Consider the following 19,555-nt stretch of genomic DNA (forward strand, 5'->3'; position numbering starts at 1 on the left):
TCATTCAGGTCTTTGCCTGTTAATAATTTAAGACACATCTATAAAACAACCACTACGTTGCCTGTTGCCTGCTCGTCCTCCAACTCGTGGCTGTAAAACACCGTCTGTAGACGCTGGCAAAGAGCGTGGCAGTAATTCATCTCCCATTTAGTAGCACGGGGGATGCCGATTAGATTTTTTTTGGTAAAATGTAATCCTGGGTAATCGCTGAATTAATCTGAGCATCTAAAAAGGGCAGAGCTGCTATAACGCATCAGACTGATCCTCCTCTTCTCCTTCCAGCAACAAGAACTACATCGATATGACAGACAACTTAAAATAACATGGCATGGAGCTAATCCTCCGAAACAGGACGACCCTCCATTCTGACTGTTTACATCTGGGTTCCTGCTACTTTCAAAAGTGACTTTGAACAGCATGATTTTTACCACAGACACCACGGGACAAAGTAACATCCTTTGTACGCCCCTCTCGAAATGGTCGGTCTGCAGCCCTGTCACTGACTAATGCACCGAATAAACAACCGTGGTGCATCCTCCGTGTCTATTGATGTTTCTATTATGCAAGCCATTACGATGACTCTCTATCCGGGCTAGAGATTTTCCCATTTAATATTACTGTTAAAGCCATTTTCCACTGTCTATTTACAGGCTCAGTCCTATTCAGTGCCATTTATTCCACCATAAAGAGCTGCTCCTTAATGATGGTGAAGTAGCTCGCCGTCGGTTGTCCGCCGTACACCCCTGCACATTCTCCATCTTCACGCCCTCACTCCGTGCTTCAGACTGGGAGCATTTCCAGAACCAGAAACTCCCCAAAGTGCCCCGTCTCTTGTAGGCGGGACATTTAAGCTCCCCTCTGGTTCCGTAGCTTCCGTTTGTTTGTTTATATCGTGCTGTCAAGCGGCGCTGTCATGACACGTAAGTTTAGCCTGTTCCAGGACTTTACGGGGATAAAGTGTCCCAATGTGTATTTGTTTTTAAACGTTTCACTGTGCGGTATGATAGGGACAGAAATGCAGTGAAACGAGGTGTTCTGCTTACAGCATGACCCCGACCCCTTGCTTGGGGAGGGCTGACTGCAAGGCTGGCTTAGGTACTGACACCTGCACAACATCACGTGAACATCCCACCAAGGGCACAGAACAGAGTTTGATACTGGAGGGGGTCAGCGTTTCAAAATCTGACTGTGAAGGTATATGTGACCCGTAAAACCCGTAGAACTGCACCCATAAGACTCATTTTGTGGTGATGGGTCACATATTTTTTTGGGGGGGATGAACAAAGTCTAATGAGATATTGTGGTGTACAATCCCCAAAGCTTCCTGGTTCCTATCGCCCGCATCCTGTGCCAGGCCACCCTGCGATCGAGGCACGGACCCATGTGACTCCCTTTGCTCTGCCATCGTTCTCTCACGTTACCCGCCTCCACACGAGGCCGTCCGCCCCCCCCCGGCTCTAGCTGTCCACTCACCGACGGGGGACATCTCGGGCACGCCAGCGGTGTAGGGCCCATCCAGGAACTTGGGCTCATTGTCGTTGATGTCCTGGACCTTGATGATGAATTCGGACTCAGGCTCCACGGGCCGGTTGGTGGCCCGGTCCACGGCCTGGGCCCGCAGGGTGTAGTAGGCCTGTTCCTCGCGGTCGAGCCGCTTGGTGGCGTGGATGTCGCCCGTATTCTCGTCGATGGTGAAGATGGAGCCGGCGCCCTCACCGGACAGGATGTACTTCACATTACCTTCGCCGTCGTCTACGTCCGAATGCAGCTGCAGAGGGGCGGGGAGTGTGGGGTGGGGGGGCAGGGTTTGAGGAAAGCAGCTGTATGATAGCTTAACCCGCCCCCCCCCCACACATTTGATTTGCACATCCTTTGAAACCCTCGCTGTTGATTAGTACGAGCATCTATCTTTCCCTTATTTTGTTTGTTTGCTTTTCAACTTTTATTGTCTTTTTGATCTTACTCCTATTTGTTTTACTTTCGTTTGGTTTTGCACGGTCGATCTTTGTCATTTCCAGCTGTAATTAAATTTTGGTACGATTAGAGTAGGTTACAGCGACCGGACCCCTCATGTTGGTGACACGCGGCCTGAAATGACAGGAATCAGACCTTCCGGGCCTCGATAGTGCGACTAAGCGCGGCGAGGAAAAGCAGGCAGGGACCAGGCCACTAGGGGCCCTCTTTATCATGTCCACTCCTTTTATTTTTTTAGATATAAATATATAATGGTTAAGCCAGCAAAAAGCTCAGCAATTACTTTCTTTTTGTTACGATTCACAGCTTGTGAGTTTTCCCTGACACGCACCTCCCTGAGCTCCCCATACAGCTCGCTCCCCCCCCCCCCCCCCCCGCCGCTCGCTGCCTTTGTTTAACAGCGCTCCCCGGAGGCTCGCCGACTGCAAATAAAGCTGAAGGCTTTTTAAAAACATCCTCGATAAAAGTCCTCCGTCTAGCACCGCGTGGTCTTGTGAGGAACGGTGTCTACAGTCCATCAATGCCCCCCGAGCCCCCCTGGAAGCCGGGCTCTTCACCGTGTCACTCAGGTCAGCTTCCAGCACCACCCAGAACGTACCGGAAGTGCCTCCATGGCAGGGCGAGCTGCAGTGGACCCTGGTACTGTGTCCGGTGTCTGCGTGTGCCCCAACCCCCGCCACTACCACCACCAACCACGGAGCTGAGCTCGAGCAAACCCCTGCACAGACGGCCGTCTGAAGCGCTACAACCTGACCTGAGATCAGAAGCCGAGGCGGCAGGTGCTGCCAAGCCGGTATGCCACCCTGGGTGGCCTGGGCAGATTAGCCGCAGGACACGGGACCGTGGCCCCAGGAACGCAGCCGGGGTTTGGGGCCTCTTTTGGGGCCTTCAGCTGATCTGAGATCAGCGATCAGGCTGGTTGTTAAAGACATTCAGGATGTGTGAATAAGTATCCCCCTCCCACCCAATGTTATGGTGAAACTAGACTCAGACGCTTAAGTCAACCCCTCCCCCCACAAACCACTCAAGGCACCTTATTCATGGCACTACTCAAGCCCCTTTTATTTATCTATTTATATATTTATTTATTTGTTTATTTAATGTTATAATGGGGGGGCGGCATGGTGGTGCAGTGGTTAGCACTGTTGCCTCACACCTCTGGGACCTAGATTCGAGTCTCCGCCTGGGTCACATGTGTGTGGAGTTTGCATGTTCTCCCCATGTCGTCGTGGGGTTTCCTCCGGGTACTCCGGTTTCCCCCCACAGTCCAAAAACATGCTGAGGCTAATTGGAGTTACTAAACTGCCCATAGGAGTACATGTGTGAGTGACTGGTGAGTGAATGTGCCCTGTGATGGGCTGGACCCCCATCCTGGGTTATTCCCTGCCTCGTGCCCATTGCTTCCGGGATAGGCTCCGGACCCCCCGCGACCCAGTAGGATTAGCGGTTTGGAAAATGGATGGATGGAATGTCATAGTGCTCCTGAATGCATCTTTCTGTATGTCATAGTCTTGGTTGTTGTCTTTAAACCTCCAGCAAGTCCAATGTACTTTTATTTCACCACCTGCGCAAATGGCTGGAAAAGTTTCAATTCAACTCGATTCAATTCAGTTCAGTTCAGTTCAGTTCAGCTCGCGCCGCTCGGCTGCCATTTCATGGGTTAACGTCGAGCGGACGCTACATGTCAAACAAAAGTGGCCACGACGGATGGTGCTGGACAGTGAAAACTTACTGTCACTTACAATCTCAAAGCAATGAAGAGAGAGACAGAAGGGATATGAACGATACAGGTACCAACTGGAAGGATAGTAGGGCGGTAACCTCAAGAGAGAGGCTTTTGAATAGAGGTAATAAATATGAGTGATGATTGCAATTTTCTGAACGGTGCTTAAACACCAAGGGGTCAGCAGTTTATGCCAACTTGGGATGATCTCCCATTCTGAGGCCTCACACCTTGTCGTTTTGCAGTCTTTCCAGGCCTATGGTAAATACTTTGAGGTCGCTACAGATGCAGTACCAGCACAACTTCCCTGTAGAGGGCGCCACCGGCCGCCGCCCTGCAGTAACAGACACACTTCTGCCATCCTGTGCTGCCACCCAACCTCCAGCCTGACTCCACGCAGTCACAGGTTCTTGGTGCAGCTACGCTCAGCACCTGAAAGCTGCGGCCCGCAGCCTGGGGTGAACTGGCTGTGGCCCCGAGCAGAGCAGCCACCCACGCTGTCGCTGGAACGGAGCGCGGTGGGAGTATTAGACACCAGCCTGAAGGCACAGAGTCTGGGCAATGACCGTCAGGAGGAACACCGCGCCCCTCGGACAGGCATGTACCCAAAACAGTAAATATGAAGCAGTGCAGCATGGGAAGGTACAAGTGCAACATGTAATGGCGGCTGTGTAACAGGGTGTTTCTCTCTGACCTTCAGGTACATTCAAGACACACGGAAAATATATCACTGGCATCCATCACCGAAGGTGGACGGGGGGGGGGGGGACGGGGGGGGGGGGGCGTAAATGCAGGGACAGATGATGGGGGAGGGCACAGCGCCCCCCTGATGGCGCCAACAGAAATGCAGCCAAGCTATCAGAAGCAGCATATTGCACTGCGAGAAATTGAATGTCATTACAAACATGCCATTTCGTCGGCGCTGGCAGTCTGGGGGACCAATTACGCAGAAATATTACGATCACTGCTTGTTTTATACGGCGCTAATTTGGCATTCATCTGTCTGCCACCCGTCACGCTGGAGTCTGGAGTCCACAAACGCTCCCTGATTATCGACGCTGCCTCACGGCGCCCGCCAGCGTCCGTCGCCAACGAGCCGGTATCACGCCACCCCCCCAGCTATCCTGCGCATCTCCAGCCTGCGCAGTCGCTCCCCGCAGTAACTGCTCACACCCAACATGATGCTCCTTCTCTTTTTTAGGAATATCAGGCTCTAGGGGGTTTAGGGCGACCAGGGGGAACGGAACTGTGACCCACGATCCTGTGAGGGAGCAGCTGCTGTGACTCCTTGGAAGGGAGGAAGCGAGTTTCCTGTCGAATATGAAAAGGCATCATCTGAAAAGTCTGGAGGAAAGAGTTCTGCTCAAAGAGGCACATACTCGCGTATCCCCCCGCTCACATTAAACCATCATAGGCTGCCTGCTGAAGGCCCCAGCAACAAGGAAAATCGGCATAACTGATCATAATGATGAATCGCAACAACGCAACACCAACAACAAAAACAGGCTTTCAAGGTGGAGAGGCTTCCCAAGCTGCATTCTCACACTGGCCAGACGACAGCGGGATTCACCCAGAGCGACGACTATGATCATTTCACTTGTGACTTGCACAACTTGACCACATCAACGCCTCTGGAACAAACCACGTGGATGAAAAATGAACCCTGCATTAGGGAGACAACGTGACATACAGCGGGAGGCACGTCAGCATCAGGGTGACTCTTGCGTGTCCGTATCGGTCCCGATATGAGGGTCGTGGCTCTGGCATCACAGGCACAGGTTCGAGGCTCCTCAGGGTAGCTGCGGTGAGCCGAGCTAAGGGGATGAACATTCCGGAATACTGCATTCACACCGATCCCCAAAAGCAGACTAAGAGTTGGTCTCAGACTCAGTACGCAGCGTAGCATTGCGGGTTTATTTATTCTAGCTATTTAGGTGCGTGTTCCCCTGAATTGGATTGATTAACTGGAGCCGCTGAATGGAAAAGCTTTCTTCCTCAGAGGTGAATGAGCGCACAAAGCGCTATATAAATGCTAATAGCATTGTAGCAGTCAGCCCGCTGGCCCGTTCCCGGGCTTTCCGACGCGGAATGGAACCCGGGAAGTCAGCTCATATCATCCTTCACAAAAATGTCAGCCAGATCCTATCGGAGGAGAAATCGCTGCGATTCCCTCCCTTAATTATCTGAAAGAGGGTCTATTCACACTCTCTGTTTGCGCGGGTGGGCGGGCCGGGAGGGGGGGGGGCGATGCCAACACGCTTGGCAGCCTGACGGCGCACGTCTGTACGAATGACAAACGTTTGTGGGGGGGGGGGTAGGCAGAACTCCCCCTCGGCGCATTTAATTACCAAAAACAGGTCGGGGCCGGTGTGAGACACGCACGCTTCCCGTTTTGATGGTTTGATTCCCCGGGGTGATCTGAGCCAGCATCGGCTCATTCTCCGGGTGAGCTGGAGATTCCTCAGGGAACAAATGGATCACGGTAAGGAAGGAACGGATTCTAGGGAATCCCAGTCACCGGCGATAAAAGACCCTCACAAAATCCATACCAATAAACCGGGATCAATTCCTGCTCTGCTTACCAGGGGACAAAAACAAGCCTTGAGGTCACCAGCACGTGACCCTGAGGCTGAGAAGCTGCAGCTGATGCGAGAGCGCCCCTGTCAGGGCACTAATGAAGATGCACCGCTGGTGTGAACGGCGGGTCGTCCATTATCGCTGCTGACATAAGTAATCTAACCCCAGAGACGCGGAGAACCATGAATAATTACCCAGGGCACAAACCGCTGAAACGTGCTGGCGCGATCGACACAGAGTCTGCACAGATAAAGACGTGCTCCCCATCTGTAACCGGCTGGCTGTCAACTGTCCCTGCCATCAGACCAGCAACAATTTGGGGGTCACCCTTCCCTCATACGCTGCATAAGCCAAGCACTAGAACAGCATTTACAGCCAGCAGGTGCGTTTGTGCAGAACGCCGGGAGTCAGAGGCAGACAGGTGCTGCGATTTTGAAGGAAATGAGACTGAACATACACGGAAGACACGGAGAACAGGAGACGTTCATCACGGAGATTTAGAAACTCTGACCTCGGTGAGGCATCCTGAGAGCCGTGACCCAGCGGCTGCCCAGCAGACGATGAAAACCAGTCAAGTTCAGCTTTTGTCTACGGAAGCTCAGAGAGCCCATTTCAGGCCTTGTCAGCCAATGGCATCATGGGGATGCAGCGAGATCCCGCACCCTTAGTCGATTATCTCTCCAGGGGCCATTTTGACATTGACATTGATGCCACTGCAGTTCTTTGCACGCAGGTGGGTTTTCACAGCCCTTAAATGACCTTCCTTCAGTATGAATTCCAAAAAAAGGTTGGTTTCGCGTTACTGTGCAACAGGGTTTAAGGTCAAGGTTACTTTAGGGCCTCTCAGTGCTGATTCACTGCAGCAAGACATCATGTCACGAATGACATTTTCTTTCTGTTGAGCTATGAGAAAACGCTTCATTTTAATACTAAAGGTCAAGGTTCCCATTTTCCATTTGCTGGTAGTTTGGGGTGAATCAGTATTCCAAACAAACAGTAAGTCAAAGAGCCTTTACAAGTCCTCACATTTGATACCGCTAAGCAGAGCACAGCAGAAAATACTGCAGCGAATAAAAAAACTACATGTATGTTTTCCTAACTGTAGAGGGTGTAATATTTCCTTTAACAAAGAATCCCGGCCACTCAGTGTGAACCTATTATACTAGCTAACTGCTGTCCTGTTTTTTTATGTGAAATAGCTGATGCTTCTTAGTAATGAACGGATAATTTGGGAAGGTTCAGAGCTTTGCCCAGAGAAGCCAGCAAATGGGATGGTGTGTTATTGGCCTAAACTATACTTGCGTGATGCCAGCCAATGGGACAGTGTGTTACAGCCCTAAACCACACTTGTATTGTTCCAACCAATGGGACAGTGTGTTACAGCCCTAAACCACGCTTGTGTGGTTCCAGCCAATGGGATGGTGTGTTACAGCCCTAAACTGCAAATGGGATGGTGGTTTACCACCTTAAACCACAAATAGGATGGGGTGTTACTGCCCTATGCAGTGTTGGCTGCAGGAGATTTAGAAATAAGAGCAATGACAGTTTTTGCAGTAGGCATTGGATCTGAGAAAATGGAACTGTGTTAAAGCTGACTTTAAGACGCAAAAGTGTACAAAACTCAGTTAAGCGTGCATCACATTTACTTACACTATCATTAGATTTCTTTTAGAAGATGTTTGTTGAGGCTTTGTACACAGACCCCTATGATCAGCTTAAGATTCCTCCAATTCAGAATCCATCAAACCACTGTACAGACCCCCGCACAACACACGCCTGACTAATGAGGAAAAGAAGAGAGAGTGATGGAATTCAGGCAGAGAACCGTCAGTACCGTAATAAACTCCGAGTGACTAATTTTAACTCCGGATCCCACAAAAGCAGAAAACCTGCAATTCATTATTTATAAGTCTATAATTAAACACAAGAAAGACCAGACCTCTGTACCCGAGATCAATCCTACTGTCCAATCACAAGGGAGGCACTGCGCTTACATACCAAAACGCAGGAACGACGTGTTAACTGTTCCTGACACCCCCTGGAAAGGAAGGAGCTTATATTTCAGGGGCTGTCGGAATGTGACTCACACGCAGAGGGGCTGCTGTGGCAGAACCTCTCTCCGCCTCTGACTGCGATCGTCAATGTAAAAAGCAGCCGAGGTCACCAAACCTGCACACCCTTTGATTCAACAAAGAAATGAACCTTACAGAAAACTAACCTACTGATGTTAGCCAGTGCAGAGAAAAAGAAGAAAAAAATCTATGTTCATTTCATGAGCAAGAATGGTTGAATGTGTATAATGACGTTCATTATATCCGCAGGAGACGGTTTCAGGATTTGAAAAAAAAAAAAAAAACATTCAAATGTTTTTTTTTGACCGTCTTCATATTGGACATGGAACGGTAGCTCATTAGGTCATCGTGTGAGCTACCCTGTGCAGCAGGGTCTGTCAGATGTGCATGTGTGCCCTAGCGGCAGCTAACAGGAGGTAACAGCGACAAAGAGCCACCGATGGTAGCCAACAACGACCAAGAGCGGCCAGCGGAGAAGCGCTCGTCACACGAAGGAGATCGCAGCCTGATGCGTGGAGTGGATACAGGTCAGGCTGTTCTCCCACACACTTTCAGGACACTTAGCGCTCCTTCTCTGACCTCCTCCATCATGACTGTTGACATCCATTACGAAAGATTTTCTTGCAAGCAAAGAGATCCCCTGGGTGCAGAGAGCAGAACACAGAAAGCGTTTTACCTCCTCGACAAAGAAACAAAGCACGCAAAGGAGCCCTCCCCCCAGCCTCAACACAATGCCTGTCCCTCACCTGGGGCTCGTCCACACAATGGACACTCAGCCAATGCGTCATTTCTGTCACTCCCCCCAGAGCTGCGTGGCATCAGAATCCACACTCGCCTGTCATGCTAATGATTATTTCCCTATTTGCCGATAACATCACACAATAGCAACAGCAGGGTGCACTTTTATGGTCTGTTTGTTTATTATGCTTGCCAAGGCCCCAAACATTTCTTCACGCTGTGTGTTTGGGTTCTGACCCAAAGACGCTGATGGCATCAGATTATACACTTCACAGCACCATCAGAACTCCATTTAACATTCGATTCACTTTCATTCATCAGAGGCTGTTAATGTCCGATATAAGCTGGCAGGTGCACAGGTTTAGTCCCAGAGTTGGGTAATTTAGGTCCAGAGAGTAAAAGTACAGACCGGGATTTTGTTTCAACCCACCAGAGCATAAAGAGTCACAGTCACAGAGTACTCAACTGGTTAGTTGAAACAAAATCCTGGTCTGGACTTTTACTCTCTGGACCAGAATTATACAATTTCCCATGTGGATCAGTGTGTACAGTGATCCAGGCCACAGTGGTGGCAGTACCACTAACAGCCACTGGGGTCATGGCAGGCATCAACACAGTAGATCATATGAGGGCTTTTAATGTCTGGTCAGTACAGCACAACTTTCTCACCACATAACAGAAATGCTGGTGCCTCTAGTTACACATCAGCACACCTTTTAAATGGGAACAACGCTTAGATAATCAGCTTGACTTTGGTTGGTCAGTTGCTTCGATCAATAAAACAACAAATCCATCCATCCATCCATCGTACCCACTTGTCCAATTCAGGATCACGGTTGTCCAGAGCCTATCCCAGAAGCTACAAGTGCAAGGCAGTGAATAACTCAGGATACGGTGCCAAGCCATTGTGGGGCACACTCTGTGGTGTACATAATGTCAAATATTTGTATTTTTCAGTATTTATAAGGACGTGGCAGAATGGGTTTCTCTTTAAAGGGCGTGATACAAAAATGTAAGGCTAAAATACGGAATCCACATTCTCCAAAAACATAACAACAACTGTTGTCAAACCATTGTGATCATAACAAGATGACTAATGCTAACAGGCTAATTTCAACAGCAGCTTAAACCCGGTTAAAAATGTCTTATTTTTAAGAAACATGTCTTTCAGCTACAAAGCACTATTGAATTTGATCAGCGCAATTTAAATATGACGTAAGATGCTTAATCCTTAGTGCAGCAGTAAGGATGCTCAGATAGATTTTTAGATTTCATGCAATTCTACGTTGTTGCCAGTGAGTCGGCCGTAAGGAAGACCTGACTGAAACAGTGATGGCTGTAACTGCCACGGTGTCACTGGCATCTGCGCAGTGTTTTCCGGAGGCTGTCGCGGGTCCCACCTCTGGGTCACTGAAGAGAATATCAGTAACTCAACGTGAATCGTTAGTTGGGAATGAGAATTAGCGATTGGGATCCACGTGGAGTTTCCAAACAGTGCTGCTTCATCACTGAGTTTCAGATTAGCGTGGCAATCAGCACCCAGGACCATTCGTGCAGTTTCACATGAGGGCATGGAGAAGAGACCAGATTTCAGTGGCGGTTTATAAGGAGAATCTATCACCAGGTTCCTCATCAGGTTCCTCATCAGGTTCCTCACCAGGTTTCAGACAGGCACGGGAATCAGTCAAGGCGAGTTTACAGTGTTTCGCCCAACCAATGTGAGAGTGGAATTCGGCCTTAATCCAGACTCTCTCTGCCAAACACCAAGCATCTACCGTCATTACACATTCTGATCATTATGGTAATTACACTAATTACCTGGTTACGCTAGTGGAGGCGCTGCTAATCAGCTGCTCTTCCCTGCACAGCACAGCGCGCAGAAACACATGGAGCAGCTGCGGCATAAATAGCCAAGCGTGCCACTTTAAGAGCGGAAATACAGCTCGGTGGGAGGCAGGCCGTGCTCCCAGACCCGCGAGGCAGATCGGACACCCGACATTCTAAACAGCGCCATCCGCAGGATGACCGATGTACTGCCACTACTAAAGTCGCCTTTAAGCTTCAGACGGCGTGACGATCACCGACCCGTCCCCTCACAGAGGAAACCTGGTGGGCAGTCAGCCTTTAGCTGAATTTTCAGCAGGCCGCTGATCCTCATCAAGTTCCAGACAAGGTGGAGAGTCAGTGACTGACACGGTTCATTGTTCAGCTCCGGATGCAGTAGGCTCTCTCCCCTCGTTCATTCTCACGTTCCCTCTCTTCCTCCTTACACAGCTCGGTCCGCAGGTCAGATCATGTCTGGATGGGCTGCCTGGCAAACTAAACTTTTTTCTGGCGAGCCGAGGGGTTAGGATGACCAGCTAATCCATATCGGTGGGACACTATGAACAACTACAGGCTTTACAAACTACTTTAAACCTGAAAGGCTCCTGTGTTTGGCTAAATAGTTCAGTTCTTCTTGTGCCTTGACTAGTTTGTTTCATGGACTGAAAGACTCATCCAGCTGTTTTAAATTACATTAGTGACACATGCATGATTATAGGAGACTGACCAATCAGCACACAGCAAGACCGCAGTGCTTAAGTAAAATCCGGGTCTTTTTGATTAAAATGGTAGTTTACAAACCCTATCCTAGGTCATAGTGACCCCCCTGACATGGGTTAGGTGGTCACAATGGGTGTGTGGGCTGGCAAAATGTATTGTGGGGACCCCATTCTACCCCAGACTCCCTGGCCACTAAGCAAAGATTCATCACTGGGGAACACCCCCGAACAAGGAAGTCCAGGACTGATGTCGAATCCAAGTCCAGCCCTAGTACTGACACTGACTGATGGGCAGTCTGACATCAAGTCACTCTCATTTCTAATTAAATTTAACCTCTAGTAAAATTACAATATGGAAATTCAGCCAAAGTGTGGCCTTTGAGAGCACCTGAGTATGAACTCAATCATGCTGCTCTTCTTGTAGAAATGACATTTTCTACTTCAGAAACTATTTGATATCCCACAGTTGGATGTGTTTCCATTCCATTTACCGGAGCTTGCTGAGGGCACACGGGCACTGCTAAACCAGTACAGGGACACATCAATCCTGCAGTTATCCATCCATCCATCCATCCATTTTCCAAACCGCTTATCCTACTGGGTCGCGGGGGGTCCAGAGCCTATCCTGGAAGCATTGGGCATGAGGCAGGGAACAACCCTGGATGGGGGGGCCAGCCCATCGCAGGGCACACTCACACACCATTCACTCACACATGCACACCTACGGGCAATTTAGTAACTCCAATTAGCCTCGGCATGTTTTTGGATTGTGGAAGGAAGACATGGAGAGAACATGCAAACTCCGCACACAGACTCGAACCCGGGTCCCAGACGTGTGAGACAACAGTGCTAACCACTGCACCACCATGCCGCCCCCATCCTGCAGTTATTTCACAAATAATTAGCTGATTACATGGCTAGTTTCGGCACAAGGTGGAAAGAGTCCTACCTTCCCGACGTATAGAGGATCCTCTCCGGTGTACTCCTCCAGAACGAAGAACTGGTTCCACACCCAGCTACGCTTCTGCCTGTGCCATGATGCGCCCAAGTCCCCAGGGGGGGCTACAGATGCAGAGCTGGAACTCAGGCCCGCGAAGCCCACCTCCCACAGGGCTAACATTATCGTCAGCATGGCCAGCAGGCCCCCATGTGTGGGGTTACCCATTCTGACCCAAAGTCACTACAGGTCTCCTTATAAAAAAAAATAATTCAGGGAGTAGAGAATGCACCACCTAGAGATCCAGGGCCGAGTCCACAGGTCAGACTTCTGCTGTGCCTCGGAAAATATGGAAACTCCGTCCAGTTAAGAGAGGGAGGGAGAGCAGCCAATAGCAGCCACAGCAAGAGGGGAAGCCGGTGGATGTAGAATCACTTGGTTAGCAGGCAGCTTGGAGCAGCAGACACCTATCGAAAGGGAAGGAGAGAGAGAGAGAGAGAGAAAGAGAGACAGAGAGAGAGGGAGTGTGAGAGACTGAGGGCCACAGTCACTTGACACAAGCAGTGGGCCGATCAGAGCTCAGCCGGAGGAGGGCATCACATCACTCTGACCGTCACAGAACCGTTTTATCTGCTGTCCGCGACTTAATGAGAGATTCATTAAAAAGACAAAACCAGTGTGTAGATTGCTGATTGGGAGAAGTCGGGGCCTACTTGCTGTCTGCAGGCAGATAAACTTCTTTGATAAATGAGAGAGAAAGAGAGAGAGAGAGTTTGTGTGTCTGTGTGTGTGTGTGTGTGTGTGTGTGTGTATGAGAGAGAGAGAGAGAGAAAGAGAGAGAGAGATGACTTTACAGCGGTTATTATGTCTGGGTGTCTGATCAGCCCACCGTTCCACTTTCCATTGGACAAATGGGAATTCTTGTTTGCACACATTCCTACACATGATCCAGAAGATGGACTCAAACAAGCAGCATGATGGGTAATAACTGTCCAGGCTACCCTGAGCATGGTTACCCTCTCACCAATAAAATCCCGGCCTTCCCCAGCTAATGAAAAGTTACACAGAAGCTACTTTGCCGCGTATCTGACGTCCCCAATGAGTATCAGCCATCTCACTCAGAAAGCGGCCGGTTTCAAACAGCGTTAAGGCTGGTTCATACTTCTCCGTAAGCGTGCTAGCGGACGCGGCCGCCCGAACCTTTATGACGCATCTTTGCGCCTCGGCGGACGGCCGGCTGCTGCACTCCAAATTTGTGTCCGTGCAGCTCTGGATGCACCGCGCAAGATCGATTTGCTAGCGTCCATTTTAAATACCAACGAGGATCCTTTTGACGAGCGTTGGGGGTAGTTTGCGAACCCTACAGACTTTTTACGAGGTAATAAACCTGATACATACATGTAAATGCGTGTGTGCGTGTGCCAGTACAGACTCACATTAAAAAGCTCACACTAGCCGGCTGACCTAAGCTGGTAGCCCTGCGAGTTTCTGTACTGAGACTCTCCGAATCTGTAAAAAATAAACGGACACAACCCTCACTGCTGTGATACTTGTGCAGGGAATATCAGAATACTAATTTATATTATTATTCTCATCTCCCCACTGCCTTTCGAGACTACCCCCATGCCAGCCCCCTCCCCGGCATTCTGCCCTGAAGCTGAGACCCACACACACACTGGCGCACGCCAGCCATGCAGTGCTCAGCCCACATTCTCGGGCTTTTCCATTTGCCTTAACACACTGCTTATCGAGAGCCAAAAATTACCCCAGAGAGACACTGTGGCCCTTAGTAAAAGCCATGTGTGTGACCGGCGCCCCCTATCAGCGCTTCTAATTTAGTAGGAAAAGAACACACAGAGATTGCCGTCAGGCAGTCGTACTCGCTCACCACCTCTAACGAATAACTTCCAGGCAGCCATCTCCATCGGATCCATGCTCACATCGGCCATCTGTGCAAAGGCGTTCAGGGTCGATGTTCAGTGCCATGTCTCTCCCAATACACCCTGTGCTCAGCTGGTTAAGGTTAAGGTTAGGGTTCAGGATGTTCGGTGCCATAATTTCACTTCAGGATCACTCGCGCGCTCTTCAGAATTACGTACATAAACTTGGGCTCAAACTGAAGCAGCTTTGGACCTGTGGATGAGCTGAGGACAGCATCACGCCCTGTCGGGATGAGCATCAGATGCCTGGAGGACTGGCGTCTCCCTGGGACAACCCCCGGAGGGCAGCAGCAGGCCGACGCTGGGATGAGCGCTACCCAAGTCCTCTAATCTCACACACAAGCTGCACATTACATCAGGATTACAAGTGCTTAGCGGGCCAATCCGCCTCTTCCACACCCGCACCCTCCCCAGTCTGCGTGTTCTATGGTTGATGGCTGGTCAGAGCCTGCGGTGGGGGGGGGGGTCAGTCCACACATTCACTCATGACCTCCATCTGAGTCATTCGTCACTCAGACTGCACACTCTGTGTCCTTACTGCACATGCAGGTCTAACAGTGCCTGTCACACAGACATCTAACAGTGTAGAGCTCTGAGTTCCCCATATCGTGGATTTCACACAGATACTTTGCAGTGCAGACCCTCCCCCCCACTCCCCATATAGGGATGCTGCAGTGTAGACCCCTTCATCTACCATTATAGCATCTTTCACACAGATACCTCTCACTGCAGCCCTCCCACCTGCAATTACAGCGCCTTTCACAGACACCTCGCAGTGCAGACCCCTCATCTGGCCTTATAATGCCTTTTACAGAGACACCTCTCAGTGCAAACCCTCCCCCCATCTGCCCATATAGTGCCTTTCACACAAACACCTCACAGTGCAGACCACACACCTGCCCTTATAGCGCCACTCACAGACACCTCGCCGTGCAGGTCCTCACCTCATCTGCCCTTATAGCGCCTTTCACACAAACACCTCGTAGTGCAGACCACTCACCTGCCCTTATAGTGCATTCACAGACGCTTCGCCGTGCAGGTCCTCACCTCATCTGCCCTTATAGCGCCTTTCACACAAACACCTCACAGTGCAGACCACTCACCTGCCCTTATAGTGCCATTCACAGACACTTCGCCGTGCAGGTCCTCACCTCATCTGCCCTTATAGCGCCTTTCACACAAACACCTCGTAGTGCAGACCACTCACCTGCCCTTATAGTGCCATTCACAGACACCTTGCCATGCAGGTCCTCACCTCATCTGCCCTTATAGCGCCTTTCACACAAACACCTCGTAGTGCAGACCACTCACCTGCCCTTATAGTGCCATTCACAGACACCTCGCTGTGCAGGTCCTCACCTCATCTGCCCTCATAGCGCCTTTCACACAGGATCTTCACAGTGCAGACCACCCATCTACCCTTATAGCGCCTTTCACACAGAAGCTTCACAGTGCAGACCACCCATCTACCCTCATAGCGCCTTTCACACAGGATCTTCAAAGTGCAGACCCCCCATCTACCCTTATAGCGCCTTTCACACAGGATCTTCAAAGTGCAGACCCCCCATCTACCCTTATAGCGCCTTTCACACAGAAGCTTCACAGTGCAGACCCCCCATCTACCCTTATAGCGCCTTTCACACAGACGTCTAGCAGTGCAGACCCATCCAGCTTAGACCAAAACTCTTACCTACATAGACAACATTGTAGCTTTCCCTCTTACTCTGGTTTTTACTGAATACACCACAGAAATCCAGAGAGAGTAGCCCAGCCACGAGGGGTCAATAAGCTCATAGCTGTTGCTACTCAGATCACAGTGTCTACAAGCACCAGTGCCACCCCAAAATAATAACCTCAAATCATACCTGTAAATAATGAACAAATTATCAATAAAGTTAATCTAAATCAAAGCTCATCACTCGAATAGTGCTAGCGGGGGTATTCGGTCCACCCGTTTAATAGTTAAGGTAATCATTCAGGGCTGTTCAGCTAACAGATCACAGCTGAATCACTTGCGTTTCTCTAGTGTGACTGACTCCAAATGCACACCGCGTCCGGGACGGCATGATGAAGTCTCGCTAGCCTCCGGTGCCGTATGATAGGAACCTCCCTCTCCCCCCTCCCAAAAGATAAATGGCACAGGCGTCCACGCCGTCTGGACCACCTGGACACCCGAGCGGCAGCACCTGGTGGCCGGACCCACGCGGAAGGAGGAACGTCGGTGTTTCCCTCATCGCCGCGCAGGGTGGAGACGAAACGCAGGCTGCGATGCGGAGCCGGGATTATAGCTGAAACGGCTCACAAGATTCGCATATAACCCTCTTTCAGACACTGGGATGGTCACACACGCACACACACACACACACACATTAACATTTTCAAATCAATACGTCCGGTGACTGAAAGATGCAAGGAACAGCAACTACATTAATTCTGCAATTTTGTTACATTATATAGTAACTTAAACAAACATGCAAATACAATAAACAATTATTGGCAATATCTTTTCGCCTTGCCAATTCATAAACAGTTGAAATACGACAAAAAGCACAATTATAAATTAAACGATTCGACCCGTTTTACAGTGTGATTTTGGGGTTGATTTTATTTCTTATTATCATTAACTGTAAATAATATTCTTTATGTTTTATGATATCAACCACAAAACTTAATCAGCCTAATCCAGGACCACCTGAAAACGGCGCCTCCGGACGCCAACAGAAAACCGCTGGGGCTCAAGCTACCCCCGCCCCGCCCCGAGGGGAGGCGTCCGGCCGTGCCCCAACTTTACCAAGGCGCCTAATTTGTAAACCATAATCTAGAATCTAGAAACCAGAAGCGACTAACAGATTGTTATTCCTGCGCTTTCTGAGACTAAGTTACCATCTACAACTTACATTTTCATGCAGTCGTTTTCGGTTATTGATAGAAATAAAATATACTCTGTAATTATGAGTTTTATGGCAACGCTTTCACTCTCTGCAGAATGCAGTAGAACAAAGACAGAAATGCCGAAAAAGAAGACACATGCGTGCCGCTCCTTTGGCAAACTTGCTCCTGATTTACGGGGCAAAGAAATGCGAGCGCAGGGTAATATAACGGAAAGGTTACGGAGTCTGGATCGAGCACATGAAACACGAGATCGGTTTAAACATCATGGCATCTACGGTCACGCCACCCCAACGCTGCCGATGCTGATACTCTCATAACAGATCGTTGCATCTTCAGACACGCCATCTCCATTCGGGCCATCTGAGGATGTGTGACACCTGTCAGCTCAAGGCTTCTCATCTGCATTATTCATTACAAGACTGTTGCTTATAGCATGTATGATCAGTCATCCGCCGTGGCACTTCTCTAGAATAAGCAACTCACGTATCCTTCGAACTTTCCTACACTTTGACCCCTTTTGTAAAACCGAACTAATGAAACCCGACAGACACAAATGCAGCAAGATAAAGGTCCCCGTCCGGCCACGGTGACACCCGGGAGAGCCGTGTGTGACAGGCGGCAATGACCATGGGACAACAAGGGGAAAATAGGAAGAGGCTGTAGTTACTTCTTAAGGTGGATCTTAACGAAATATCTGTTGCAGATACTCCGTTATCTTCTCCCAGTAATAACGCGTCTATATACACGCGGGTTTTGTCATACACATATTAATGTATTAATAGGATATACTAATCTCAGTATTTGCGAAAATAAACATCTCCGACAACGACGCACAAAAACTTAGGCTACGTTAGAAGCAAAAATGGAAAAGCTCCACTTTTGCATAGAAATGTATTCTGGATGGTTACGGTACTGGAATTAAACCAAAAGGGGGTCGATACTGCTAAACATAAAATGACAAATAACTCCAGCGTTAAGACGCCGCATAAAAACTCCTATGCGAAGAATACTAGTTAAAATTAGCATCCTTACGATCACATCATAGACCTGGCATATTTACAGAAAGTATAAACCCTACGGTCCTTAACGAATTATTAAGAAAATGCGCGTGTCTCGGATCTATTGAACTTACGAGGCGTGTTTCTCCGCACTTTAATTCCTGGATGGAGAGTCTGGCTCTTTCTGGTAATAAGCGCATCCCCGCGTGTGTGTCATTTATTTTTTTTTCTTGAAATAAATGTGTCCCTGCATGATGCCATAACGCCGAAACTTGGGATCTTGGTGCTTCTTAAGCACTTCCAGCAGTTGCCAGTGGACCTGCCCGGGAATCTTCTGCACATCAATCCATCACTCCACCGCAGAGTTTGGCCATCCGAAAAGACAAATCGCAGATAAAAAGCAAAAGCAAAAATAAAAATAAAAAAATCGTTGAAAAGCCCCGAAGAGAGGACGCCTTACCTCCGTTCGGAACGGCCGCGTCTTCGCACCGGTGCCGCCGCCGTCAGGGCTGCAGGGAGCTGCGCTGAGGAGCCCGGAGCTCCCGCTGCGGACCAGCCGTGCCCAGGCGCCGTGGTGTCACAGCAGAAGAAAGATGGGGAGACACGGGCAAAGAGGGGGGAAGACGCCAATGCGAAAGCACGCCTGGCCCGCAAAGCCATAAGGATCAGCAGAAGAAAAGTGCTGAAAAGTGGCCCGGTGCAGAAGTAGCTCCCTACATGATGAAAGGTGGAGGATGCGGGGGTGGAGCTCCAGCCGTCCGCCTCTGCTGCTGGGGGCATTAGCATCTGAAAGCCCGGAGCTCCGCTAGGAAAGTGTCTCTCTTCCCCCCCACTCTCCCTCTTCCCTCTTTCACTCTTTTTAATTTTCAGCCCTGGCCTTGACAGCGTTGAAAAGGGTAAATTTACGATTAGTAACTGATTATCAGCGTAAAGCAAATTAACAAATTGGCCATGAAGTGACCCACACCCCTCTGTGCCCAGAGACGGGATGAATAATAGGCTTATTATCGCACACAGCCCGCAGTGAGTTGTCAGTCGTGCTTCTGCCAGGCGAAAGCGCCTGCTTTTTGTAACCGCAAAGAAAACAGTTGTTTCTCTCTACCCCCCCCCCCCTTTTTTTTTTCTAAATGACTGCAGCAGGTTTTGTGGTGAAGACTGGCG

The 19,555-nt window shown here is 49.6% G+C and overlaps 1 protein-coding gene across 3 annotated transcripts in view; it reads right to left on the reverse strand.

Annotated features, from left to right (window-relative positions):
* The window catches only part of LOC125725305 (cadherin-7-like), a 45,911-nt gene extending 26,749 nt beyond the window's left edge, over positions 1-19,162 (reverse strand). Inside the window, exons 1-3 of one of the 3 annotated variants that reach the window (XM_049002139.1) lie at positions 18,855-19,162; positions 12,577-13,031; positions 1,474-1,768 (exon numbers count right to left, since the gene is read on the reverse strand). In XM_049002139.1, the coding sequence (XP_048858096.1) occupies positions 1,474-1,768; positions 12,577-12,792 (511 nt within the window). In that variant the 5' untranslated portion in view covers positions 12,793-13,031; positions 18,855-19,162. Of the gene's footprint in view, positions 1-1,473; positions 1,769-12,576; positions 13,032-14,452; positions 14,697-18,854 lie in introns of those variants that run through there. The other 2 variants (XM_049002141.1, XM_049002140.1) reach the window with 2 other exon arrangements.
* Between the last annotated feature and the right edge of the window lie 393 nt (positions 19,163-19,555).

Source organism: Brienomyrus brachyistius, unplaced genomic scaffold (genome assembly GCF_023856365.1).
Source record: "Brienomyrus brachyistius isolate T26 unplaced genomic scaffold, BBRACH_0.4 scaffold64, whole genome shotgun sequence".
NCBI classification, from domain to species: Eukaryota; Metazoa; Chordata; class Actinopteri; order Osteoglossiformes; family Mormyridae; genus Brienomyrus; species Brienomyrus brachyistius.